Genomic DNA, 27,342 nt, shown 5'->3' on the forward strand with positions numbered 1-27,342 from the left:
AGTCTCATTCTGGTCCTTTATTGCCTCAGGAGCCCCTGACCTTCCTTCCTGCATAGCGCCCGCCTCGGATGCAGGAGGGAGGGAGGACCCACACAGTCCCCTGCTGGGATGTCCTGGCCGAACTCTGATGGCAGGAAAACAAAGAGCCAGACCGGATTCTGCTAGAGGAACCCACCCCTCAGATGTGGCCCACCCATCGTAAAGTGCCTGAGCTCCCCCGGGGTGGGGGGGGGGACCCGCGGCTGAGACCGGGTCCGCGGCTTACAGCGTCCACAGCAACAGGAGGCCACACCAGGCTCACCTGGGCAACAGGCCAGAGTCCTCCGACAGGTGGGGGACGGAGGGGGTCACAGGGCGAAACCAAGTCTTCCGGTGGGAGGGGTCACCAGTCAAAACCGAGTCTTTTGCCCCAAGGGTCACCGGAGCAAACCAAGTGGTTATTTTGAGAGTCACGGTTCAAAGCACAGCCTTTGGCAAGAGGGGTCACGGGACCAAAGCGAGTCCTCTCCAAGAACAGCGAGTCAAACGGAATCCATCATGGCAGCCAACGGGCCCAACTGGGTCCTTCTCTCGGAGGAGGGCTGGCGCACCGATCCGAACGCGTCCCTTCCAGCGGAACCAACTTCGACCCCAGTCCCCAGGCGAAGGCACGGCGGGCCTCCTCAGACGCTGATGGTGCGGAAGACGGTGAAGCCCGACAGGGCGGTGCTGACCAGGACCCCGGGGCACTGTGGGTGCCAGTGCAGCTCCTTCAGGTCGGTCTCGCCCTGGTGCACGAACAGGAGCTGCTGGGGAAGGTCCGCCAGCGCGGGGTCCGTCTCCGCGTCGCCAGCCTCGGGGTCCCGTTCCACGGCCAGGTCCCACTGCGTGATCTGGTTGTCCGCGCCCGAGGCTGCAAAGACCCCGCTGTCCTGGGGGTGCCACTCGACAGAGGTCACGGGGGCCACGTGCTGCTTGAAGGTGGCCACTGGGGAGCCAGACTACGGGAAGAAGGGAGTCGGGGGCTCTGAGCACCTCGGCCTGACTCCCAGGGCGACCCGGGCCGAGCCCTCACCGCTCTCCCGCTGGAGGGGTACACCCGGGCTCCTCCCCTGGACTCCCAGATTCCCCGAAAGGGACAGAGGGCAAAGCAGAACCGGTAATAAAGACGTAGTGTCTCAGGGGCTGCCGGGAGCTGTGGTTTCCCCTGCCAAGAACCCCCTCCGAGCTCCAGGTCACAAGATCCCCGGCCTCGGTCCTCCCTGGGCATGCCTCAGTTTCCCTTCCTATAAAAGAGGAGGGTTCTCAAAGCGCTCCCCCTGCTGATTCTACGGAGGCCTTAAAGGGGGCGGAAGCATGGCTCCCAGGCTCCGGAGGCAGCCGATGAAAAGAAAAACAGCACTTGTGCGGTATGCTAAAGCAAAGGGAATTCTGAATCGGAGAAGTGGTTCCGAAGTCCCAGTGGCCAATCGACTTGGCCACGCGCTTTCCTTGGGGGCCGGAGCCCGCTTCTACAAGCTTCCTCAGGGCTGGCTCTACAGGAGGGGAACAAAGACTCCGTCCTGGCGGTCCCGGGCAGGCACAGCGCCACGCCAAGTGCCGGCTCCGTCCACAGGGAAGCCGGAGACAGTTTCTCCTGCCCAGAACCCCTCTCGGCTCTACGAAGCCAATTCTCGGCCGGGTGGTAACGTCCTATCCGCTCCCGTCCTTTCTGTACCTCAGTTTCCTCCCCCGTAACGATCGATCCGGGCTCCCATTCCCAGTGGATTCCACAGAACCCACTAACAACGAGCCTACAACTCCTCGCGGCTCTGAAGTCCCGAGCCACACGGCCCACCGCGCTGCGCCCCAGGCAGGTAGATGGGAACCGCGGCCTCTGCGGCCACCCGGCCCCTTCTGTCCCGTCACCTCTCCAGCCGGCGGAACGAGCGACCCCACGCCAGCCACAGCCTTCCCCCGCCGCCCCGGGCCTGTGTCCTCATCTGCACCCCACCTCGACAGGCCTTCCCGGCTCTGGTGCAGACAACCGTCCAAGGGAAGAAGCCTGCAAATCCCAGCGGCTGCCGGGAGCAGGGGCTCCTCCAGCCCCAGACGTCCAGCTGGGGAGATACCTTGAACTGCCGCAGGTCCCAGATCTTGAGGGCCCCGTCGTCCCCGCCGCTAAGCAGGAAGGGCTCCCGGCGGCTCCAGCTGATGACGTTGACATCCCCGTCGTGGGCGGTGGCGGTGGTGAGCATGCAGGCCTTGCCGGGGGCGGCCCGGATGTCCCAGATGCGAATGGAGGCGTCAGCTGAGCAGGAGGCGAACACCTGGACAGGGCGGGGTCTGAGTGACCCCGGTGTGCCTGCCACCCCACTCTGGAGACCAGGGGACGCGTGGTGGGCTACCCTTATTTCATTTTTAGAAGTTTGTTTTTGAGAGAGAGAGAGAGACGGAGAGGGAGAGACAGACAGAGAGAGAGAGAGAGAGAGAGACAGAGCACACGCGCGTGCGAGGGAGCGAGCAGGGTAGGGGCACGGGGGGGTGGGGGTGGGGGGGAGACAGAGGATCCGAAGCAGGCTGGGTGCTGACAGCAGCAAGCCCAACATGGGGCTCGAACCCACGAACCGTGAGATCAGGACCTGAGCCGAAGCCGGACGCTCAGCCGACTGAGCCCCTCCCAGGCGCCCCTGCCCTCTTTTTCTGTGTTCTGCCCCCACCCCATTAGGATCTAGCCCCAGTCCCCCCCTCTTACAAGACCCAGGAGTCAGACCCCCAGCCCGCCCTCACCGTGTCCTCAGTCGGGGACCACTGAAGGTCCTCCACAGAGCGCGTGTGGCCCACGAATGGCCGCTGGTCCACGTGCCAGGAGCCGCCGTCCACAGGCGTCCAGAGGTGGATGTTCTTCTGACAGTCACCAGTCAGCAGGCGCCCTGGAGACAGGAGTCAGGAAACCGGCTGGCCCCGGCTGGCCCCGCGCCCCCTCTTCTCCCGATAGTCTCAGCACCCACCCCTTCCTACAGACCCCCCGCCCTCCCACCCCTGCCCCACCCAGGGCCGATTCCCTGCACCCCAGGGACACCCACCAGACACACGGGGGGACCAGTCCAGCGCAAAGCCCTCTCCCATGTGGCCAGCGAAGGCAAAGATGGGCTTCACCCGGGCCTGCTCGTCCCGGAGGAAGGTCGCCAGGGCCTGTGGGTCATGTACCACCTGCAGCAGCCGCCGCAGTGCAAACACCTCCACCTGGCCCTTCTCTGACCACACAGCGGCCACCGGGTCGTCGCCCAGCCAGGACACCTGTGGGGGGCGGGGGAAGGAGAAGGGAAAGGGAGGCAGGAGGGACGGGAGGCTCAGGGTGGTGACCACAGCTCCTGGCATCCCTGAGAAACGGACCTGCAGGTCCTCAGGACCCCCGTCCTCCCACAGCTGGGCGCCTGGCTCCCAGAAACCTTTGCAGGGGAGAAAACGACAGCCTGCAGGACCGGCCTGGTACCTGGGACAACTGCCCACACTGGGCAGCAGCGATGGTGAGGCCGCAAACTCCTTCCAGAGGCCCCAGCAACCCCTGGAAGGGTGTTCAGGGTACCCCGTTTTTTTTGTTGTTGTTTTTGTTTTTTGAGAGAGAGAAAGAGCGTAAGCAGGGGAGAGGGGCAGAGGGAGGGAGAGAATCCCACGACGCTGGGATCATGACCTGAGCCGAAATCAAGAGTTGGGATGCTCTACCGACTGAGCCACCCGGGCGCCCCAGACTACCAGTCTTTGTAACTTGCTAAATGTCGGTGGGTCCCAGGCCTCAAGTCCTTGGGTCTCTTTGCCTCCGTCTGCTCGCTAGGAGATCCCGTCCAGCCTCGAGGTTTCCAGTAGCCCCAAGCCCTGACCTCTCTGGGCTCCAGACTCCTATCGACACCGACCGTTCAAACCTCACACGGCCAAAGCCAAGCTCCTAATCGCCGTCTACAAGCTCCTCCTCCCCGGGGTTCCCCATCTCAGGCCCCGAGCCGTAGGACTCACTGACTTGTCCTCACGGCCACCCCGCGCTGGCTACACTCAAAACCCATATCACTTCCAAGCCCTTCTCACTACCTCTACTGTCGTCACTCCTGGCTACTCCTGTCATCCTTCCCCCTGCGTGATGGCCTCCCCGTGGGACGACACTTCTGCCCTTGCCTCCGTGCGGTCTGTTCTCCACACAGCACTCAGGGGGATCTCTTTCAAACACAAGTCAGATCCCAACTGTCCTCCGCTCTAAACCCTCCCGTGGCTCCCAATTTCTCCCCAAGTAAAGCCAAGTCCTTACCCTAACAGGTACGGCCTACAAGCCCTCCACGACCCATCACCTCCTCTGTGTCAACCCCCAACATGCTGTCACTCTCCCTCTCGTCCATTTGCTCTAGCAGCTGCACTGGTCTCCCCGTTTTCCCTCGCAATTCCTCAAACGTGCCACGTTTGCCCCAGGGCCTTTGCACCTGTGTTTCCTCTGCCTACAAACCCTTTCCCGACAGAGATCTTTGGTTCACTCCCTCACTTCCTGTGAGTCTCTATTCAAATGGCACCTTATCACAAATACTTCCCTGACCCTGACCGCACTATGTAAAACAGCAAACCCGCTCCAGAAACGTCCTAATTCCCTTACCTTGCTTTTCCTCTTCTCTATGAGGACGCACTGCACGTTTACTTAGTTTCTTCTTGTTCCCTTCCCCCGCTAGCATTACGTTTCATGAAGCCAGAGAACTTTCGCTCCGTGAAATCCCCAGGGCATAGAACAATGCCTAAAACGCGGTAATGATATACTGGGGACCCACAGCAAGGGCTGTGGGCCAAGCACTGCCCTGAGTGCCGTTCATACGTCGTCTCGTGTAATTCACACAGCAGCGCGATCGCAAGGCGCCAGAACTCAGCAGCACGAAAGCGGCCCCACAGCCCAGGACATTTCCTGAGCAATAACACAAAACATGTGTCACACTGCACCCAGGTGCTGTCTCTGGGCACCTGAAATAACCGTACGCCGTCCCATTGTACCCTCACGTCAACTCCATCAGGCCAGCTTTGTAACCTTCGCCATTTCACAGAAGAGGAAAGAACATAAAAACTCGCCCCGTGTTGCTTCTAGCACATGGTGACCATAATGACGGCAGCTAAGACGTACACGAGCCAATGCATATAAACATACATGCCAGATACTTTCCTAAACGCTGGAAGGCATGGACAAGGGGGTTGGGGGTGGAGGTCAGACAATGTAGAGCAGGCTCCTGGGTCTGTATCTACCCGGACTCGGTTGATGCCGCCATAGTGGGGCACCATAGCCAGCTCCAGTTGAGGCTTCCGCTCCTCTTCCTCCTCTTCATCTTCCTCCTCCTCCTCCTCCTCATCGCTGCCCTCCGATGGCGGGGGTTTTGTCCCATGCAGATTATGCATCCGAAGCATCATCAGTCTGGGGGAAAGCGTGGGGTGGGTGAGGCACGGGATGCCAGGATACTCAGAGAGAAGGGGGAGAGAAGCCGGAAACCTCGATTTCTAGGTCCTGGGGAAGAGGGAGCTGGGGGTTCAGACTCCTGGTCCTAGGAACACCTCAGATTTCACTCACCTGTTGCTCTGGGCGCTCTCCGCCTGGGTCCCAGCGCACAGGTAAAGTGTAAGAGGAAGCTCTGTCCGGCTGTCTCCCAGATGATCCCGGACTATGTCGAAGCTAAGACAGGGGGCGCCTCGGGATAAAAAGAGAGGTCGCAAAATTAGAACGGGACAGAGATCTCAGCCCCCCCCCCTCGCGTGTGAAGTTTTCATCCGTCTTAGAGCCCAGTCTTCTCTCTCAGAGTGCCTCGTAAGTTAAAGACTCCGGACCAGACCCGCTCGGGAGTCAGGATTCCAGTCCCCTTCCTCCTCGGGACCCAGGAGTCCTGGTGCCCGGCCCTACCAGTCTGCGCTCGGTGGTACAGCACGTAAGCCTCCTCGTCCATGACCAGCTCCTCTCCTTCGCGGAGCGGCGGTCCCCGCCCGGGCAAGTAGACCTGGGCCGGGCCTTCGGTCCTTGCGTCGCTGGACTCGGCCTCCATGGGTTCCCCGGTCCCACACGTGCGCCGCCTCCCCTTGCGCGCCGCCATCTTCGAAGCCTCTCTCCGCCGGCGCGCAGGGAGGACGTCACTTCCGGGTTGCGGTTTCCTTCTTCTGAGATCCGCTCGGCTGCACGGTTGCCTTGGAAACCTCCGAGCTCACCAATTAGAGAGGGCGGCGGGGAGAGGGTGAAGGAGAACTAAGGGAAAGGAGTCCTAGCCTAGCGACCGAGGCTTGCGGATTCGGAGAAAGTACACCCTTCGCGTGACTTTGCGGCGCTTTTCTGCGGAGCGGCGGCAAGGCCTCCTGGGAGTTGTAGTTCTGTACGAAGCCAGTTTTCTCCATCTACTGGAGGAGTCCTGAGCCCCGACTCCATCTTCCACCTTGGACTCCCATTGCTTCCTTTCCGCTATATTATTCATGTATGCAAATAAGAGTTCTCACTGGCAAGAAGACTGGGCTCTTGCTCCCTGAGGACCCATAAAGCCGGGTTCCTCTCCCCTCCTTGTTATGATGGCTTTAATTCACTTCAAACTGCTTTAGTGTAGACAGGATGATATTATGTGTAAGTCAGTCGGTTGAATCTACCCTCTTGGGGCAGTCAATTGCCTAACCAGGCGTTCACATTGCAGCTATGGTCAGCGAGCACTTAATCAGAAAGTCAGCCCTCTGGAGACCGCCGTTACAAGCGCTTTGGCTCTCTTTATCCCTCATCGGCAATGAAATGTTAGAAATAGATTCTCATTGGTGAGATTCACGGCATTCGAGATAGGTGGATTGGCTGGGATATACTAGACTCCTCGCTTGCAAGAACAGGATATTAAGAATCAAGCAAGAGGCCTTGTCTGTGGCCATAGGAGTGGGACCCTAGACTTAATCCTAAAGTGTTTTGATCCTGGATCTTTCTGGAGTTCTCTGTCCCGCCTTCTCTCTGGGTCTCTGTCCTCCCTCGCACCATCTCAGTCTTCTTCTTAGGATCTATTCTCACAGCCCCTTTCTGGGTCTTTGCCTCCCATCTCCTTCCAGGGTCTGTGTTCGGAATACAATTTTCTTTTCCGCCCTCTCTTCCTCTGTGGGACTTTTCTCGGTTTCTGTTTCCTCCAGGGAAGTTTGAGGGGGGCTGAGACAAACACGGAGCTCACACTTGGACTGAGGAGGCATAAAAACATGGTTTATTCCAAACACTGCAATGTGTAACAGGAGAGTGGGAGGGGAGGTTGGTGGTGGGTGTGGATTCCCGGACCGTCTCCTCCACAACCCAGCTCCAGACCCGGCTGGAGATCTAGGAAAAGGAGGCTGGGGGGGGGGGGGGGGGGGGGGGGGGGAGGGGAGGGGGTGTCTGCTGGGTTTTCGTTGGGAGGGTCACAGATAAGGGCTGGAGTTGGAGAGGATGTGGTTGGTGGCACGTGGGGCTGGTAGTGAGGTGCGACAGGGTGGGAGGGTTTGGCCCGATGTTTGTTGGGATCAACGCTAGGACAGGGGGAGGCGGGGCTTCCGTTGGGAGTGTCCGAGGTCAAAATTGGGAAAAGCGACCTAGGGTGGGGAAAGGAGGAGGGTGTGTCACGGTATGACGTCAAGGGTCACAGTCTGGTCGGGGCACAGTCTGGGATTCGGGTCACAGTTTGGGGTCAGGGGTCACAGTCTGGGGTCGGATGACCATTTTTAGGGGTCGGAAGTCACAGTCTGGGGTCAGGGGTTTCTGTGTGGCGGGGCCAAGGTCTGGGGTCACAGTTTGGCGAACGCGTCTCACAGTTTTGAGTCCCAATGGATGAAAGGTTAAAAACGGGCTTCCCCGGAGGCGTGGCCGGGGCCGGGGAGCTGCACAGTGATGTGGGGGCCACGGCCCCGGGCGTGGGGGTGGGGCGCGGGCGCGGCGTGTCCCCACCCCCTCCCCCACCTCCCGCCCCATCTGGTGACGTTAAAAAGCCCTTGTCGGGTTTAAAAACAAAACAAAACAAAAACAAACCTCCAGTGGGCTCCGAGACCCCCACCCCCTCCCTTTCAGGCTGGGTGAGATTTGGGGGAGGGGGGGGCCAAATCCCTTCCGGCTCTTGGTGCCCCCAAAGCGACGGGGCGCAGGACGCTGCTCCAGGCGGGGTCCGGCCAGGTCCAACTTTTCCTTCCCAACCCACGCGGGTCCTGTCTGTTGCGCGTGCCCCCTCGGGCCGTGGCCTGCGCTGACCGAGGGGGCGCCGGGGGCCCCCTGGGCCGCGTCATACCTCGGACTCGAGGCTGGAGAAGTGCGCCGAGCCCCTGCGGGTACCCAGGTCCCCGCCCCGGTGTCTCCGGTGGGGCGCGGCGGGCAGCGGCGGCCCCCAGTGCGCGGCGTGCGGGCAGCGGCGCGCGTGGCGGGAGGGCCCGGTGAGCCTGCGCGCGGGGGCGGCGCGGGGACACGAGCTGAGGTCCTCGAGCGAGCGCGAGGTGGGCGCCGGCGGCGGGAGGTCCCAGCCCCCCGCGGCGCGCCGGTGCCGGTGGTGGTGCGGGGCGGCGGCGGGCGCGCGGTGCGAGGCCCGCGGGCGGTGAGGGTGCGGCCGCGGACACCCGCAGCGGGCCCGGCGCCGGGGCGGGGGTCCGGCGGCCCAGGGCGGGGGCGGCGGCGCCCACCAGCCGCCGTCCAGGCCGTCGTGCGAGCAGCTCAGATGGCGCGGCGGCGGCAGCAGCTCCAGGCTGGCGCAGTGACGGCAGTGCCAGGCGGCTGGACCGCTGCGCGGGGGCAGGTAGTCCCAGCTGCCGGCGCGCCAGCCCCCGAGCTTGTCGACCGACCAGTAGCGGCCGGGCGGCGGCCCGAGGCGCTCGGCGTACGGGTAGGGGAAGTCGGCGAACCACCAGGGCTCCAGGCCGCCCAGCGACGCGCCGCCCAGGCTCTCCGAGTCCTCCGAGTCCGACGGCGACGGCTCGAGGTCCAGGTAGGGGCAGGGGGGCGGCGCGGCGCGGCACGGGGGTGGCGCGGCCTGGGCCCCGCCGCCCGCGCCCCCCGCGCCCCCCGCGCCGCCCGCGCCGGGCCCCAGCAGGGGCTGGCTCTCGGGGTCGGAGCGCGGCCAGCGCGCGGGCGCCGGCGGGCTCTCGTCCTCGTAGGCCAGGCGGCACAGCGGCGGCCCGACGGCGGCGGCGGCGGCGGCGGCGGCGGCGGCGGCGGGGGGCGCGGGCGGCGACGGGAAGCCGGGGAAGGCGCCGGAGGGGGGCTCGGCCGGCTCCTTGTCGCGCACGATGGCGAAGTAGGAGGGCGGCGGCTTCTGCGGGGGCTGCGCGGCCGGCGGGGACAGCGGGCGCCCCGCCGCGCCCCGGGGCGCCGCGCGCGCCTCGCCCACGCCCAGGCCCTGCGGCTCGATGGGGCCGTAGTAGCGGTGGAAGCCGTCGGCCAGGCCCGCGCCCCCCGGAGGCCCGGCACCTTTGGCGCGGCGCCAGCGGTCCACCGCCGCGCGCTCGCGGGGCACGAAAGGCGCCGGGCCGGGCGCGGGCCGCGCCGCCGGGTACGCGGGGCTGGGCAGCGGCTGCGGCGGCGGCGGGGGCTTGGCCGGCGGCGGGGCGGCCTCCGCGCTGCAGCAGCTGTACATGCCCTGCGGGGGGCCGTGAGAGAAGCAGGGTCATCAGCGAGTGGGGGGCGGGGCGGCGGGGAGATGCCCGGGACCGCCCGCCTCCCCCCCCCCCCCAGCCCTCCCGCCCGGCCGGGACCTCGACCCAGGTGTCTCCCACTGCGAGGCATCCCTGCCTGCCTCCCCGCAGCCCTGCCCGCCTCTGTCCCCGCGTACCCTGGAGAAGGCCAGCAGGAAGTCCATGCGGTGGGTGGGCCCCAGGCAATGCCGCAGGCGCCAGTACACCAGGTGCTCCCAGGCGAAGACCAGCAGGGAGAGGCCCATGGCCACCAGGAGCATGTAGAAGACCCCCGCCATGTTGTCGATGTCCAGCTTACTGCTCATCACCTCGATTTTGTCGTTGTGGCAGATCCCGGAGAGCCACAGCCGCTCCAGCATCTCGATCTCATCTGGAGAGAGGGGGCAGGGGGCATGGGTCAACTTCCAGGGGCACCCTCCTCGGACCCTCTTCTCTGATGCAGGAGTCTAGGCGCCCGGCCCTCTCCTCCCTTAGACCCTGGTGTCCTGATCCTCATCCCCTCCTGCGCCCGCGACCCAGGGCCCTGCCCCCCACCGCCACGCCCCACCCCCACGCCCCACCCCCGAGGCATCCCCGTGCGCAGCCGCACCGTCCCCCAGGAACTGCAACAGGGCCAGGTCGATCGGGCGCTTCCAGCGGGAGCCCTTGTGCAGGGCGATGCCGTAGCCCGTCGTGGCAAAGACCTTGCCCGAGCCGATGGTGACCAGCTTGCAGCCTTCATCCTTGCGGGCCATGTAGTTGAGCACCGCCGCATCATAGATGAAGGCGTCCAGCTTCCTGGGGAGGGGGTGGGCAGGGGGCATGAAAGGCAGGGTCAGTCCCACCCAGATGCTCTCACGGCCCTCCCGGAACCCCCTCTCACCCCTAATAGCCTCCAACTGCCCCACATCCTGACTGGTGGTGAACTCCAGAGCAAGCCACCGCACCTCTCGGTGCCTCCGTTTGGAGCTGCAAAGTGGGGACAACATCAATACCTCCCTTCCACGGTTGCCGCAAAGGTAAGTTGATGGCTTGGTGCAAAGAAAGTGCTGGAGAACGTTAGGTTCAGCCTTCACCGCAGCCCTCCAGAGAAGGTGCTGGATACTCCTCCATTCTACAGAGGGCTGAGGCTCAGACAGGGGACTCCTGCAAATCACAATAACGCTAACGATCGCTTGTATCGTGCCGGGCGCCGGGCCATCGGCGGTAATAACACGTTCAAGGCTCTCAGCGCTCCTGCGAGGTGGAAACTTCTCTCCATTACTCAGATGGGAACCGCAGGCCCAGACGCGCACCTTACTTACTCGGCGTGCCTCCTCCCGCTAGGCCCCCAGTTTCTAAACCTTGAGACGAAGACAAGCAGGGAGAGAGAATATCCCCCTCCCGGATGAATACACGATGGCGCACGTGCCCCGCGTCCCCTCCTTCGCAACTGCCGCCCTCCGCGTACTTCTGTGATTATCCGATGAACCCCAGCCTCTCCTCGGAGACTGCGAGCCCCAGCTGGGACACATTCCAAGCTGTGACTCAGCACAGTTCCCGGCACACCCACAGGGGCTGTAAATATTTGTGGATCGCATGGATGAGTGGATAAAGAAGTCCACGCTGTGTCACTATTGGATGAAACAAGATCCAGGCCTATGATCTGACATCAAGATGCCCAGGGCATATCCGTGAAGAAGAAAAGAAAAAAAGAGTCGTAGAGGCCCATGTCGAGCATAACTCCATGCTAATTTTTTAAAATTTATTTTAGACAGAAAGAGTGCACGCGGGGGAGAGGGCCAGAGGGAGAGAGAGAATCGTAAGCAGGCTGTGTGCTCCGCGCCGAGCTGGACTCGGGGCTCGATCCCACGACCCTGGGATCACGACCTGAACTGAAATCAAGAGCCTTGACGCTCAGCGGACTGAGCCACCCGGGTGCCCTTCCATATTGACTTATTATTTAAAATAAATGTTTGAAATGTTGATTTATTTTGAGAGAGCGAGCGAGCGAGCGAGCGTGGGAGGAGCAGAGAGAAAGGGAAAGAGAGAGAATCCCAAGCAGGCTCCGCGCTGTCAGCACGGAGCCCGTCGCGGGGGCCCGGACCCCTGAACCACAAGATCATGACCTGAACCGAAACCAAGAGTCTGATGCTTAAGCAACTGAGTCAAATCTCCGGTAAAGCCCTCTCTACATCCTCACACATGAGCACATCAATGCCTTGTGTACCTGCCTCTGTACGTGCAGAGAAATGAAAGAAAAGGACAGAATTAGTCCGCGGACCCCAAGTGGAGAGACGGACAGCCGATCCCCTCCCGCCCCCCCCCCCCGAACAGATTCCAGCCAAAGCAAACACTTGGGGGAGGGGGGAGGCAAAGAATTTGAAGCTCTGGAGACGAGCAGAAATCTGGGGGAGGGCAGTCAAGATCCCACGATTGGAAAATGGGGTTTTATACGGATTCTAACAGGCAGGGAGATCCCAGCTGACATCTGGAAACTTTATATTTATATATATATGTTGTGATATATATATATCACAACTGCCTTGTAGGCAAAACTGTAATTTCCCTGTAGGTTTCTCTTTGTTTAGGAAAATGCCCTTGGGGGCGAAAGGTGAATCGCCTCCCTGTCTAAGTAGAAAGAACTGTAGGTTTCCAGAGTCAGGCTGAAGAGGGGGGATGGAGGGAGGGGCTTGAGGACTAGGGTAAAATGTAAGGAAGGTCTCCAGGGGTCCTTGCGGGGAGGAAGGGGGAGGTGGGGGAGGAGGTGGGGGAGAGACCTGGGGGGCATTGTGGACAGAGTCAAAAACCAAGGCTTCCAATGGCAGGGAGGTGTGAGAGGCTTTCAGGAAGAGAGGATCTAAGAGCCTTCACTTTTAATCCTTTGCTTGTCTTTTTAAGTTTATTTATTTATTTAGAGAGAGAGAGAGAGAGAGAGCAGGGGAGAGGCAGAGAGAGAGAGAGAGAGAATCCCAAGCAGTCTCCACACATCAATGCGGAGCCCCACTTGGGGCTTGAACTCACAAAACGCGAGATCATGACCTGAGCTGAAGTCGGCCACTTAACTGACTGAGCCACCCAGGGGCCCCCTTGGCTCGGTCGTTTAAAAAAAAATAAAGTTTCTTTTTATTTTTTTTTTCTTTTTATTTTTTTTAATTTTTTTTCCCAACGTTTATTTTTGGGACAGAGAGAGACAGAGCATGAACGGGGGAGGGGCAGAGAGAGAGGGAGACACAGAATCGGAAACAGGCTCCAGGCTCCGAGCCATCAGCCCAGAGCCCGACGCGGGGCTCGAACTCACGGACCGCGAGATCGTGACCTGGCTGAAGTCGGACGCTTAACCGACTGCGCCACCCAGGCGCCCCCAATAAAGTTTCTTTTTAAATGCTTATTTATTTTGAGAGACAGAGCACAAGTGGGGGGGAGGAGCAGAAAGAGAGGGAGACACAGAATCCACAGCAGGCTCTAGGCTCTGAGCCATCAGCACAGAGCCCGACGCAGGGCTCTTAACTCATGAGCCGCGAGATCATGACCTGAGCTGAAGTCGGACGCGCAACCAACTGAGCCACCCAGGTGCCCCGCTCAGTCTTTTTTAAATTTTATTTTAATGTGTATTCATTTTTGAGAGAGGGCATTGGGGAGCCCTGCATCTCTTTGCTTTCCTGTTTATTCCTGCCCCCCATCGCCAGAGGGATCTTGACATTTGAGTCACAGCTTCCGTGCCTTCTCAGCTCACTAGCCTCCGCTGTCTCCTCACTTCACTCAGTAACCGGGGGTCTCCTCGCATTACAAGAACCTATGGCAGCAAACAGGAAGTTCCTGGACGACTCCAGCACACTCCTGCCTCAGGATCTTTGCACTGGCTGTTCCCTCTGCTGGAACAGTCTTCTCCCAGATAGCCGCCTGGCTCCACCCCCTCACTTCCTTCAAGTGTTGGCTCAAAAGACACCTGTCTGAGCACCTTCTTAAATACTGCAACCCGTAGCCTCCTCCCTAGGTCTCCGAAATTCACGCCCCCGGCAGTATTTTTGTCCGTAGCACGCATCCCCTTGTAACTATAATATGTTCTTGGTTATTAAGTTTATGGTTCGCCCTCTTCCCACTGGGCTTGAAATTCCGTGAAGGAACAGATGTTGTCCGTCTGGTTCACCGCTGTAGCCACAGGGTCTGGAACAGCACCCGGCATACAACAGGTGCTTAAGAGTGGCTGAATGAATGAATTCGGGCTGATAGTTAATAATGTATATGTATGCATAGACACATAGTTTAATTGATAGGAGGGGAATGAAAAATAATGCTTACTGTAGGGAAAGGGGACATGAGGTTTCCTTTTTTTTGCCCCCCCCCCCCCCCCCCAATGCGGGTGAGGAATTGAACATCCTTCACAGAATGGGCTTCCAGAACTGGCTGCGAGGAGAAGCTGTGTTTCTTGTTTTATTTATTTTTTTAAGTTTATTTATTTATTTATTTATTTTTTCAACGTTTATTTATTTTTGGGACAGAGAGAGACAGAGCACGAACAGGGGAGGGGCAGAGAGAGAGGGAGACACAGAATCGGAAACAGGCTCCAGGCTCTGAGCCATCAGCCCAGAGCCCGACGCGGGGCTCGAACTCCTGGACGGCGAGATCGTGACCTGGCTGAAGTCGGACGCTTAACCGACTGCGCCACCCAGGCGCCCCTATTTATTTATTTAGAGGGGGGAGGGGCAGAGAGAGGGAGAGAGAGAATCCCAAGCAGGCTCTGTGCCAGGTGGGGCTCGAACCCATGAACCCTGAGATCATGACTTGAGCCAAGATCAAGAGTCGGACGCCCAAATGACCGAGCCACCCCGGTGCCCCTTTTATATTTCTTTTTAAGGGGTGCATTTCCTTTCTCTTCTTGTGAGCCCCTGTGCCCTCTGTGGTAGGGTGGGCCCACGTTTGTGAGCCAGCCAAAACCATGTGAGGCCGCCAATTCCCTTGTACCTCTCTGTAGGGATGGAATTTTCTAGTGCTGTCCATGGTGGTAGCTGCTAGCCAGGTAGGGCTATTTGAATTTAAATTGGAATTAAGGTTTAAAAATTCGTTTCCGGGGCACCCGGTAGCTTAGTTGGTTGAGCGTCCGACTTAGGCTCAGGTCAGGATCTCACGGTCTGTGGGTTCGAACCCCGCGTCGGACTCTGCTGACAGCTCAGAGCCTGGAGCCCGTTTCAGATTCTGTGTCTCCCTCTCTCTCTGCCCCTCCCCCACTCAAGCTCTGTCTCTCTCTCTCTCAAAAATAAATAAACGTTAAAATAAAGAAAGAAAGAAAAAGAAAAAGAAAAATTCAGTTCCTTAGTTATACCAACCACATTTCAAACGATCGCAAATTGGTGGCTACCACACTGGACTGCAAAAGTCGGGAACATTTCCCTCTCTCTCTCTCTCTCTCTCTCTCTCTCTTTATTTATTTAAAATTTTTTTCATATTTATTTATTTATTTATTTATTTTTTTCAACGTTTATTTATTTTTGGGACAGAGAGAGACAGAGCATGAACGGGGGAGGGGGCAGAGAGAGAGGGAGACACAGAATCCGAAACAGGCTCCAGGCTCTGAGCCATCAGCCCAGAGCCCGACGCGGGGCTCGAACTCACGGACCGCGAGATCGTGACCTGGCTGAAGTCGGACGCTTAACCGACTGCGCCACCCAGGCGCCCCCATATTTATTTATTTTTGAGAGAGAGAGACACAGAGCCCGACACGGGGCCCGAACCCATGAACCTTGAGATCATGACCTGAGTGGAAGTCGGATGAGCAACTGACCGAGCCACCCAGGCGCCCCTATTTATTTATTTATTTATTTATTTATTTATTTATTTATGGGGGGGGAGGGGCGGAGACAGAGGGAGAGAGAATCCCAAGCAGGCCCCTTGCTGTCAGTGAAGAGCCCCACGCAGGGCTCGCTCTCACGAACTGTGAGATCACGACCTCAGCTGAAATCAAGAGTTGGATGCTCAACTGCTGAGCCCCCCAGGCGCCCCGTAGAACATGTCTACTGTCGCAGAGAGGGCTATTGGAGACTGATAGTATCTTATAGATACTTATTGGAGGGGCACCTGGGTGGCTCCATCGGTGAGGCATCTGACTTTGATTTTTAGCTCAGGTCATGGTCTCAGGGTTCACGAGATCGAGCCCCATGTCCTGACAGCATGGAGCCTGCTTGGGATTTTCTCTCTGCCCCTCCCCTGCTGTCTCCCTCTCTCAAAATAAAAGTAAATAAACTTAAATAAATAAATAAATAAATAAATAAATAAATAAAAGCCTTACTGGATGAATGTCTTTTAACTTTCATATCATTAGGGGTTATTTTGTAAGGGAGATCATAATTCAGTATTTGTTTTCCTTGTTTCTCTCCATGTATATGATACATATACACGTGCATACATACATACGACCACTCTAAGAAAAAAAAAATACTGACATTAGGAATTCCCCAACAAAAATGGTCCAGGCAGATCACCTACAGTGATGTTCATAGCCAAAAACCCCACTCGTGTAATCACAAGCCCTCCGCTTCCAGAGTTTTGGACTTCCCTCCAAAATATGAACAGACAAAAACAAAACAAAACAAAAACACACGTATGACCAGACTTCCAGGGATTACTGGATATCAATAAAGCCTCAGGAAGAAAGATAGAAAGGAACCCAACAAATGGGAAGGGGCGGCGAGGGGGAGACTTGGAGCAAACAGATTATGCATAGAGGAGAAAATGTGAAAAAGACAAGATACTGTAACTTCGAACCATGCGTATTATAAAATAGGACACTATAAATAATACTATGAAATTTAGAAAATAGTATAAAAATTCAGGGATAGGGGCGCCTGGGTGGCGCAGTTGGTTAAGCGTCCGACTTCAGCCAGGTCACGATCTCGCGGTCCGTGAGTTCGAGCCCCGCGTCGGGCTCTGGGCTGATGGCTCGGAGCCTGGAGCCTGTTTCCGATTCTGTGTCTCCCTCTCTCTCTGCCCCTCCCCCGTTCATGCTCTGTCTCTCTCTGTCCCAAAAATAAGTAAACGTTGAAAAAAAAAAAAAATTCAGGGATAAAAAAAAAAATGTCAACACACTGAGAAGAAAAACAGGTGACACACAGGCTTACGGATCAGAATGATTTTGGATTTTTTACCAGTAACGCTGGTAATTAGCAGACAACAGAGCGACGCCTTCAAAATTCTAGAGGAAGGGCGCCTGGGTGGCTCAGCCGGCTAAGTGTCTGACTTCGGCTCGGGTCATGATCTCGAGGTTTGTGAGTTCGAGCCCTGCGTTGGGCTGTCTGCTGTCCGTGCAGAGCCTGCTTTGGATATTCTCTCCCTCTTGCTTTCTCCCCCTGCCTCGTTAGCTCGCTCGCTCTCTCTTCCCCAAAAATAAATATTAAAAAAAAAATTAGAGAGAAAATGACCTCCAGCCCAGAATTTTATACCCAGCCAGAAGGCCTACCAAGACTAAAGATGTTTTCGGTATGCAGTGTCTCTAAAATTTTACACACACACGCACGCACGCGTGTGCGCCATGTGCCTTTGGTCAGGAAGCTCAAAAGAACAAGGGAGAAAAATCCAGGAAGAGTGAGGTTTAGGATGTGACCAGGGGACCGGTGAAAGGATGGGAATAGTAGCTATGCAGCATGCCGGAGCAGGTCAGAGGCCACGAGGGAAGCTTCGTCAGTACGGTGAAATTAACGGAGTACCTGATGCAAATGAGCAAGTGAAGAAGAGATTCACATAGTTAAGAGCATTTTGAATTAACAAAGAAAACTCAGCCACTAAGCAAGTGGGGGAAAAAAAAAAAGAAAGACAATGATTAACTCCAGGAAAAACAAAGAATTGTGTAGGAGAGGAAAGTAATCATGGTTTACTACTTCTGGCAGCTGTGCGAGCATTTACACAGTCATAACATATAAACACTGCATTTTCATCTAGCCAGAATCACAGTGTGGGAGGCTGGAGTAATTTGAATAAGAGCATGAGTATGTGTCTCCCATGGTAAGAAGTGAATGGAAAATACCCGAAATTGAAAAATCAAGAGGTAGCCACACAAACACGGTATTTCGAGACAGGGACACAAACAGCAAAATGATACAATAAATGAGGTAAACGCAGATTGCTCTGGGGCGGGCGAGACGGGAAGGGTAGGCAGATGGGACACTGTTGGCTTTCGCTAAAAAACCAGAGAGATCTTGTATTTGACTCTGCAAACTATGTGGATGTCTAACTCCGATAAAAATAGAACTAAGGGGGGAAAAGAGTAGAAAGGAATACTGGGGAGAAAAAGAATTCTGCCGAAGCAGGAAGTCAGAGCGAGAGGTGACAGTGAGAAACGCAAGATGTTCTTTGTGAGTCCAAGAGGCTTCTGGGGAGGGGCACAAAGAGGGTGATTCTGGGATTTTTGCTGCCCACCCGAGGCAAGGTAGCGTAGTGGTGGAGGGGCGGGGCTCAGAATCCAATGGCCAGGGTTCAAATCCGAACGCTGCCACCAGCAGCTGTGGGACCTTGCTACGCCTCAGTTTCCTCATCTATAAAATGGGAATGATAATCTTCACCTCTAAAATATCATGGGTTGAAGGGCGTCTGAGTGGGTCAATCGGTTGAGCGTCCATCTTTGGTTCGGGTCATGAGCTCATGGTTCATGAGTTCGAGTCCTGCATCGGGCTCGCGGCTGTCAGCGCAAGCCCGCTTTGGACCCTTTGTCCCTCTCTCTCTCTCTCTGCCCCTCCCTCTCTCTCTCTCTTAAAAAAAAAAAAAAACACGGGGCGCCTGGGTGGCGCAGTCGGTTAAGCGTCCGACTTCAGCCAGGTCACGATCTCGCGGTCCGTGAGTTCAAGCCCCGCGTCGGGCTCTGGGCTGATGGCTCAGAGCCTGGAGCCTGTTTCCGATTCTGTGTCTCCCTCTCTCTCTGCCCCTCCCCCGTTCATGCTCTGTCTCTCTCTGTCCCAAAAATAAATAAACGTTGAAAAAAAAATTTTTTTTAAATAATAATTTAAAAAAAACACACAAATAAATAAATAAATAAATAGGGGCGCCCAGGTGGTTCAGTCAGTTAAGCTTCTGGCCCTTGATTTCAGCTCTGGTCATGATCTCACGGTTCATGAGTTGGAGCCCCACATTGGGCTCCGCTCCAACAGTATGGAGCCGGCTTGAGAGTCTCTCTCCCTGTCTCTCGGCCCCGCTTATGCTCTCTCTCTCTCTCTCTCTCTCTCTCAAAATAAATAAACTTGAAAATAAATAAATAGTAAACATTAAAAAAAAAAATGAAGTCTTCTGCGTTGAGTCACCTCTCCCAACAGTTGTACATGGAAGTCCTGCCTTAGTTGGAGGTCGGGTCTTTACAGAGGTGATCAAGATAAGATAAGGCGGGCCCTGATCCAACAAGATGGGTGTCCCCACAAAAAGGGGGGAATTTGGACACTGAGACGCGGAAATGGAAGACGACGTGAAGACACGGCGGGAAGATGCCCAGCGACGAGCCATGGGGAGTTCCTTCCCTGGCCCTGAGAAGGAACCCGGAGCACCGGGAGCCTCCAGAACTGTGAGGCCACAGACTTAACGGGAGCCCCAGAAAGCTGAGAATGACCTAATTACATGAGTTAGAGCAGAACTTGATGTAGAACAAACACTAGAGTAAATGAAAACGAGATGGGAAGGATCCAGGCCTTGGCAAGGATACGGGACCAGAGGAATGCGCTGGCGGTGTGGAAGTTGACCCAACCACTTTGGCAGATGTCTAGAAGCATCCATCCTTCCTTCCTTCCTTCATTTATAAAGTTTATTCATTTATTATTTCTGAGAGAGAGAGAGAGAGAGAGAGAGAGAGAGAGAGAGAGAGTGCACAAGCAGGGGAGGGGCAGAAAAAGAGAGAGAGAGAAGCCAAAGCAGGCTCCGAGCTATCAGCACAGAGCCCGATGCAGGGTTCGAACTCACGAACCGTGAGATCGTGACCTGAGCCGAAGCCGGACGCTCCACTGGCTGAGCCACCCCGGCGCCCCAGGGAAGTATCTTTTAAAAGCTAAGCATACACCTCCCTATGACCCTGTCGTTTGCGCCCATGCGTGTTGACCCAAGAAAAATGCATGTGTACATCCCCCCAAAGACTTCCACAGGGATGTTCCCAGTAGAGGGGGTGCCTGGGGGGGGGGGGCGGTGAGTTAAGTGGTTTCAGCGCAGGTCATGACCTCACAGTTTCTGAGTTAGAGCCTCGCCTGGGGCTCTGCGCTGACAGTGTGGAGCCTGCTTGGGATTCTCTCCCCCCCCCCTCTCTCTCTCTGCCCCTCCCGTGCATACACACACACAAGCACACACACACTCTCTCTCTCTCTCTCTCTCTCTCTCTCTCTCTCTCTCTCTAAGTAAATAAATAAACTTAAGAAAGAAAAAAAAAAAAAGAATGTTCATAGAACCTTCCTAATGGCCGAATACTGGAAATAATCCAAACGTTCCCCAGCAGAACAGAGCTCGGGCGAAACAGGCCAGACACAAAAGCTACCACATACGCCCCGTGCGCTTCTGCTTACGGGATATCCCAAACCAGGCAATGCTAATTTACAGTGACAATCTAGGGTGACCAGAGAGGGACTGGAAATTTGCCATACCCTAATCTGGGTGTGGTCGCCCGCCCGTCCGCATTTGCATGTGGGACACAGACAAATCCTTGAGCTTCACGCTTAGCTTGTGCATGTTACAGCTCAACAACAACAGCCCCGACAACACAGAGATGAATTATAAAAAGACAGGTTGGAGCCTCAAGCAATGGAGGGGGTTGTTGGGGGGCGGGGGTTGTGGCTGACATTTGGGTGAACAAAACAAAACAAAACAAAACAGGTGTCTATCCTGGTCCGAAGTCAGGGGTGGGATAGATTTGGGGTCCTTTTTTTGAGATGGGGCTGCTCTCCAAAACTCAGGAACCGAGTGGATTCTCTGGACACGGGGTCCCCCTGAGTCACTGCATTCTTGCTCCCCAAGGAAACAGACCGACAACAAGAGGCATACCTGGGTAAGTCCAAGAGGAAGGCGTATGCCTCTGATTCCCAAGGAATGGGGCCTCCAGCCCCCCGGAAGTAGGGGTGGGTGGGCAGAGCCCAGGAGACCGCCCCGCGGTGCAGAACAGGAGAGGATCTCGAATCCCCAGGGGGCTCCCTAGAGGGAGGGGCTGAGGACGAATGGTTAGGAGAGGGGAGAGGGCGTGATGAGTCAGCTGGCTGGCTGGGTCGGATACCCTGGGGGTGAGTAAGGAAGGGAGAAAGTCCCAGGGGGCTCGGGATGGGGCCCAGGGCTGGCTCCTCAGGTTCACTAGGAAAATCTGCATTTAGGTGATGTAGGCCCGGCGGCCCAATAGGGTAGCTACGCGCCGCGTGGCTATTCTGGGCCCTTCAACGCGGCGCGTCTGATCTGAGATGCGCTGAGTGGGAAACGCACCCCGGCTTCTTGCGGGGGTGCGGGGCGGGGGGATTATGTAAAAGGTCCCAACCATTTCCATACTGATCGCACGTTGCAATATTTTGACTATACCTGGTTAAGTAAGACGCACTGTTAAAATTAATTTCACCCGTTTCTTTTTACGTCTTTTAGCGCGGCCAGGAAACACTTCCTAGCAGCGGGCGGCAGCGCGCCTCGAATTCCGGAGGAGACCGGGGTCCCAGCCCTAGACGTTCGGATCTGAGAGGCCAGCGCGGGGGGGGGGGGGGGGGGGCAGGGGGAGCTTTTCTGGGGACTCGGGGGAGGCGTGGGTTCCGATTTGGGTCGATAGGTTGTGGAGCTGGGAAGATACGCTCGGGCCGGCGAGATGTTCCAGAAAGCGAATTAGATCCGGCGAAGAGGAGCTGGAAGCCAGAGTGACCCTGAGAAGCACCGGAATTTGCAGGATTCTTGGGAAGGGAGTTTGGAGCCAACGTTCCAGCGATCCTAAGGGGCGGGGAGACCCTGTATGACCTCCGGGGGTGGAGCGAGCAAAGGAGAGGAGGAAGCGGGAACAAGTTCCAGAGAAGGAGGAGCAAGAGGGCGGCAAAGGAGGGGCCCCCTGAGGGGCTCCGTTGGCTCAGGTCACGATCTCACGGTTGTGAGTTCGAGCCCCCTGCTCTAGGGGGGAAAAAAAAAGGCAGGAAGAAACTCCTGGAATCATAAACAAAGGTTAAGGAGGGGTGGGGGAGAGCGCTTCTCTATCCACCTTGTTACTATTTTTTTAATGTTTATTTATTTTTGAGAGAGAGAGAGAGAGAGAGAGAGAGAGCGAGAGAGCGAGCAGGTGCACACAAGTGGGAGAGGGGCAGGGAGAGAGGGAGACAGAGGATCCGAAGCCAGGTCCAGGCTGACAGCAGAGAGCCTTTAGTGGCGCTGGAACTCACAAACCATGGGATTGTGACCTGAACTGACTGAGCCACCCAGGTACCCCTTTACCTTAGTTTTAACAACAAGCAAGTGTCAGGCAAAGAATACCGTTAAGGAGAGGTTAAAAGACAGTTGGGGGGAAGGGAAATTTTGTTCAAGAAGCTGGGGAATGTGGAGGCGACAGGCGGTCGTGCTGCGCACAGAGACAGGGGCTCTCCTCCAGATGGGGGAGCCCTGGGAAGGGTGCTGAGGGGTCCACCAGGAAACCTCCTGGAAAAGCAGGAGGCCGGTGTTCTGGAAATGAGCACCAGATTTTGTTTGCCAGCAGGTTCCCAGAGGTTCATCTTTGAGAACCTGTGCGGCGCAGGGACGTGGCGGCCCAGGAACCACGTGACCAGGTCCCACCTTGGCCGCTGCTGGTTGGCCCCGGCCAAGGGCACCCGACTCCTCCCTGGACCGGCGGGATTCTCATTAGCCGAGCTGTGAAATTGAACCGAGGCCGCGCCAGGGCTCCCGCCGGACCCTGGAGCTGAACACCTGCAGGGAAACTGGGGGCCATACAGCGTCCGTGGGCACAGCCGAAGCCAAGATCTGTGCAGAGAGCTTGAGATGAGAGCCAGTGGCCCCTGAGAGGACAAAACCGAGAAGGCGGACACGAATCTTGGTTCCTGGCGTCTCCATTTCCCAGAGCCACTTTGTGACCCCGGGGGGATTGTTGACTCCATATTAGGAAGGCAAAAATTAGGGCTCAGAAGCTGAATTGACTGGCCCAGGGCCCACGGCAAGTAAGGGGTAGCTCGCATTCCAAGCCAGGGCCGTCTGATTGTACGATCGGGGGCTGTTGAACACCCCTGGGGGCGCCTGGGTGGCTCAGTTGGTTAAGCGCCCGACTTGGGCTCAGGCCATGATGTCACCGTTTGTGAGTTCGAGGCCCACACGGGACTCCGTGCTGACACCGCAGAACCTAGAGCCCGCTTCAGATTCTGGCTCCCTCTCTCTCTGCCCCTCCCCTTCTCACACCCTCTCTCTCTCTCTCTCTCGAAAATAAACGTTTAAAAAAATAATAAAGGGACGCCTGGGTGGCTGAGTCAGTTGAGCCTCTGACTTCGGCCCAGGTCATGATCTCACGGTCTGTGAATTCGAGCCCCGCGTGGGGCTCTGTGCTGACAGCTCAGAGCCTGGAGCCTGTTTCAGATTCTGTGTCTCCCTCTCTATCCCCCTCCCCTATGCATCCTCTGTTTCTGTCTCAAAAATAAATAAACATTAAAAAAAAAATTAAAAAACTTTTCTTTTTTTTTTTTCCTGTGCTATTCTGTGTCCCAACACCTCCTCCCATGATTCTCCAAACTCAACACACCCCTCAGACCTCAGGCAAGGGAGTGCTGTTCTGGGCCCCCTGCTTTTGAGGACTCGCCCCGCCCCACCCCCTATTGCCAGAGGGGTCCCTGGGGCCAAGGAGTTGTGCCCACGCAGAATCCACACCTCCGGTTGGAGAGAGATTATGCTCTGAGAACTGGGGGTAGAAAGAATAATGCCCCCCAAGATACCCACACCCTAATATTTGGAACCCACGAATATGGCAGATGTGATTAAATGAAGCATCTCGGGATGGGGAGATTATTCTGGATTATCTGGGCAGACCTACTGTAATCGCCAGGACCTTGCAAGAGGGAGGGAGGAGGGTCCGTCAGAGAAGAGATGACAACGTGAGCAGTTTCAGGGACAAAGGGCCAGGAGCCAAGGGATGCGGGAGGGATGGAGGTGATGTCGAAGGCAAGGAAACAGATTCATGGGGGGGGGGGACAAGGAGTCAGGTTCTCTCCAGGGCGGAATTCTGACCTTGAACTTGTTTAGCCTCTCTGTACTTTTTTTTAAGTTTACTTATTTATTTTGAGAGAGATAAAGTGCGAGTGGAGGAGGGGCAGAGAGAGAGAGAGACAGAGAGAGAGAGAGAGATTGAGAGAGAATCCCAAGCAGGCTCCATGCTGCCAACACAGAACCCGACATGGGGCTCGAACCCACGAACCGGGAGATTATGACCTGAGCAGAAACCTACAGGCGGACGCTTAACCGACGGAGCCACCCAGGCGCCCCCAAAGTCTCGGCTTAAAAAGAAAAGCCTGTTACCCAACACACCTCGAGTTCGTGGTGCTTCAAGGGGGAGGGTGAAGGAGAAGGGGGGGCAGATCTCTGCAGGGGTGGGGCGTGGGGCAGAGAGAACAGCAGTGAAGAGATAGGAGAGGAAAGAAAGAAGAGGTGACTCATGAGAAGGTGCTCCCGTTCTTGGTATCAGAAGTGAGAGGTCTGCAGGGGAAGGAAGCCCCGAGGGGACACAGGCAGAGGTGGAGACAAGAGACCATGTGACCCCCTACCCCCCAAGGGCTCAAGACATAGGGCGGAAGGAGAGCCCCTGAGAAGGAAAAGATACGCGGGAGAAGCTTCTCGGTGGCAAAACACAAACTGCACACGGGCAGGACTCCGGCGGACGGCTTGGCTGGCACAGTCTCCCTTTGCGACCTCTCCCTCTGCCATCATCTACAACGGCGGCCCTAAGGCTAACGCACTCAGTTTCCCAGCCTCCTCTGCAGCTGGGAGTGACCATCTGGCACACGCCCGCGAAACAGCCAGAAGTTCCCCCAGAAAGGCATACTCTCCCCCCACTAAAAAGGCAAGTCCTTGCCGGGAGGAGGTCCTCCACAATTTCGCGCTTCCTCCGCCTTCTTGCCTGGAACCAAGGCTGCAGCGCGGCAGCAGCCATCTTGTGACCATGAGGGAATCACAGTGAGCAAGAAGGTCTAGGCTGGAAGGATGGCGGAACGAATACGTGGAAAGGGCTGGGATCGTTGATGGTATCTTTGAGCTGTCATGCCCGCCTTGGACTTCTTACTGAGAGAGAAAAAGACACCTCTGTCTGTTTACTCCTAACGATCCATGCAACTTACCTCTTGTGTTGTCTATTGTTATCCAGTGCAGGAACTGTGCCTGGCACAGAGGTGGTGCTCCTTAAAACATTTCAAAAGGAACGAATGACTTGCACGTTCTCACAAAGCCTCGGTTTCCTGTCTGCGACTGGTTCTGAGAGTCCCATCCCCCACCCCGCCGCTTTGCGATGCGTACCCAACATTTTCCTTCAACCGGATCGGTTAGCTTTCTTTTCAAAAATTTCAATCGAGACAGAGCGGTAAAAAACGATTCAGTTAGGAGTGGCTACTTGAGGGGTGAGCAGAGGGTGGGCCTTGGGGACGGTGACCCAGAGGACGCGATAGCTTCCACCCTGGTCCCGCTGATGCCCGACCATCCATTGGCCACAGGGCAGCCAGAAGGGGCATTTGCAAACAGAAATCAGATCACACCCTTCCCCTGCCTAAATTCCCCCCTCTTCATGGCTTCTCACTGCCCTTCGAAGAAAACCCAGCCCTGACCTCAGCCTCAGGTCCCACACCTGCGTCTCACTCTCATCTTCCCCTTGGTCAGCTCTCTGCCCTACAGCCACAAGACCACTCCTGTCTCAGGCTCTTTGCACAACCTGCTTTCTGTTTCCTCTGCCTGCAAGGCTCTGCCTCCGTAAGTCCACCTGGCTAACCCTCACGTCCTCTGGGGCTCTGCTCCAGTCACCTCCTCGGAGAGGCCCGCCCTGAACACCTTGGTGAATGTGTCCCAATTCAGACGCGCCCTAACTCACCCGCCCTTTCTGGAGCAATCATACTGATTTCTCCATTTGTGTGTTTCTGGTTCGTTTCCCATCTCTGGACTCTAAGCTCCCCCAAAGCCGGGATTATGGTCTGTTTCTTCACTAGCCTGGCATAGACTAGGGGCTAAGGAAATATATGCCCTTTGAAGAGTGCAATCGAGGAGGAACAGGGAGGACAGTTACTGTGCCCAGCTTTGTTATAACCTTGGTCTGTACTTTGGAGCCTGAACTTAACCTTATCCCTGTGATTTGGGAGGCTGAAGTTAAAAAATATATATATTAAAAAAAGAAAAGAGAGGCGCCTGGGTGGCGCAGTCGGTTAAGCGTCCGACTTCAGCTCAGGTCACGATCTCACGGTCCGGGAGTTCGAGCCCCGCGTCGGGCTCTGGGCTGACGGCTCAGAGCCCGGAGCCTGTTTCCGATTCTGTGTCTCCCTCTCTCTCTGCCCCTCCCCCGTTCATGCTCTGTCTCTCTCTGTCCCCGAAATAAATAAACGTTGAAAAAAAAAATTAAAAAAAAAAGAAAAGAAAAGAAACACTAATCCAAGTACGGATTCCGGCGAGTTCGGGTCTAATGATCATACTGAAAATAATAATAATAGTAACAGCAAACACCCACAGTGTGCCCAGCAGTACTACTAAATAATATATTATACTAACCGATAATGAGAACCGTAATCATTCTTATAACAACTTGATGGGCGCGTTCTCCTGTTATCCTCATTTTACAGAGGAGGAAACCGAGGCTCAGAGAGGTCGAGTAACTTGCCCGAGGTCACACAGCCGGGAAGAGCCAGAGCCAGGATTTCAACCCTGGCAGTCTGGCCCCAGAATCTGTAGCTACTAGATCTCTGCAAACACCACAAGGACGCTACTTCTGGAAGGGGGAGCTCGCGCCCGCCGTCCACGACCTCTGCCCTCCAAGCTGGCCCACCCCTGGCTGACCTCTGAGGCTGATGAACGACCCCCCCCCCCCCCCGGCCCCTCGCTATCTCGGAGCATCCTCAGGGCCCCCGGCGGCCCCCCGCCCCCCAGCCCGAGTCTGCGCTGACCCTGCCTTGAGCTGAGTGAGCGCTTCCTCTACGCGGGGCTGGTTGTAGCGCACCATGTAGCTATGCATGTCCGGGTAGTTGCTGCGAATGTTCTTCTCCGTGGACCCGTTGGGCACCGTCCCAAACTTCAGGGGCGGGTACTGCTCCTGGGGCCGCTGGAACTGGGGCAGAATGGGAAGTTATTAGGGCGCCCCCCTGGGGCCATCTGGGTCAAGGACATCCTTGACCCAGATGCTCTGTTCTGGGGGACGCCGGCCATCTGGCAGGCGCCCCGGTCCAGAAGCGTTTCTCAAGCGCGCTCACCACGACCCTTTTCGACTCCAACCCAGCAGATACATCCGCAGCTAGCCACAGATATGCGTGCATATGTGTCCACGCATGTATACGTCCACATGATCAGGAGTACTATGGGAATCTCTAACAGCCAGCATGGCCAGATCATAGTCCGATCAGAAGAGACGCTGGCTCCAGAGTTCCAGAAGGGTCCCAGAGGCCCCTGACGTGCCAGGCATTAACCCTTAACTTGCTGGATCATGGGAGGTCCCAGGGGCAGGCGCTTGGCACAGGGAGGGGGGGTGGGGCTGGAGGCGGTTGCTATGTACCGATCCGTTCGGAAACAGTTCACTCTTTTAACAACAGACGTAGCCACACAGGTGTGTGTTGGCCCAACGTCAAGTGCGTATACGACCAA

General features: G+C 56.6%; 2 protein-coding genes across 3 annotated transcripts in view; both read right to left on the bottom strand.

Annotated features, from left to right (window-relative positions):
- Window positions 1-2: 2 nt before the first annotated feature.
- GRWD1 (glutamate rich WD repeat containing 1) lies at window positions 3-6,727 on the bottom strand. Its single transcript, XM_043600406.1, has 7 exons — window positions 5,873-6,727; window positions 5,546-5,663; window positions 5,227-5,392; window positions 3,045-3,258; window positions 2,749-2,891; window positions 2,091-2,288; window positions 3-980 (listed from the first exon to the last, which is right to left on the bottom strand). The coding sequence occupies exons 1-7, from the start codon at window positions 6,057-6,059 to the stop codon at window positions 663-665; spliced, it is 1,344 nt and encodes a 447-aa protein (XP_043456341.1). The 5' UTR covers window positions 6,060-6,727; the 3' UTR covers window positions 3-662.
- Window positions 6,728-8,094: 1,367 nt separating this feature from the next.
- Window positions 8,095-27,342, bottom strand: part of GRIN2D (glutamate ionotropic receptor NMDA type subunit 2D) — a 33,925-nt gene continuing 14,677 nt past the window's right edge. For both annotated transcript variants that reach the window (XM_043600398.1, XM_043600400.1), the window contains exons 9-12: window positions 26,652-26,812; window positions 10,211-10,398; window positions 9,759-9,991; window positions 8,095-9,566 (exon numbers count right to left, since the gene is read on the bottom strand). In XM_043600398.1, coding sequence (XP_043456333.1) covers window positions 8,223-9,566; window positions 9,759-9,991; window positions 10,211-10,398; window positions 26,652-26,812 — 1,926 coding nt within the window. In that variant the 3' untranslated portion in view covers window positions 8,095-8,222. The remainder of the gene's footprint in view (window positions 9,567-9,758; window positions 9,992-10,210; window positions 10,399-26,651; window positions 26,813-27,342) is intronic.

Source organism: Prionailurus bengalensis, chromosome E2 (genome assembly GCF_016509475.1).
Source record: "Prionailurus bengalensis isolate Pbe53 chromosome E2, Fcat_Pben_1.1_paternal_pri, whole genome shotgun sequence".
NCBI classification, from domain to species: Eukaryota; Metazoa; Chordata; class Mammalia; order Carnivora; family Felidae; genus Prionailurus; species Prionailurus bengalensis.

Excerpts from the sequence above, each read along its gene's own strand:
- GRWD1 (XM_043600406.1), bottom strand. The coding sequence starts at position 6,059 with ATGGCGGCGCGCAAGGGGAGGCGGCGCACGTGTGGGACCGGGGAACCC. Across the intron at positions 5,664-5,872 it reads GTACCACCGAGCGCAGACTG|GCGCCCCCTGTCTTAGCTTC; the intron begins GTAGGGCCGGGC and ends TTTTATCCCGAG. Across the intron at positions 5,393-5,545 it reads GAGAGCGCCCAGAGCAACAG|ACTGATGATGCTTCGGATGC; the intron begins GTGAGTGAAATC and ends GCTTTCCCCCAG.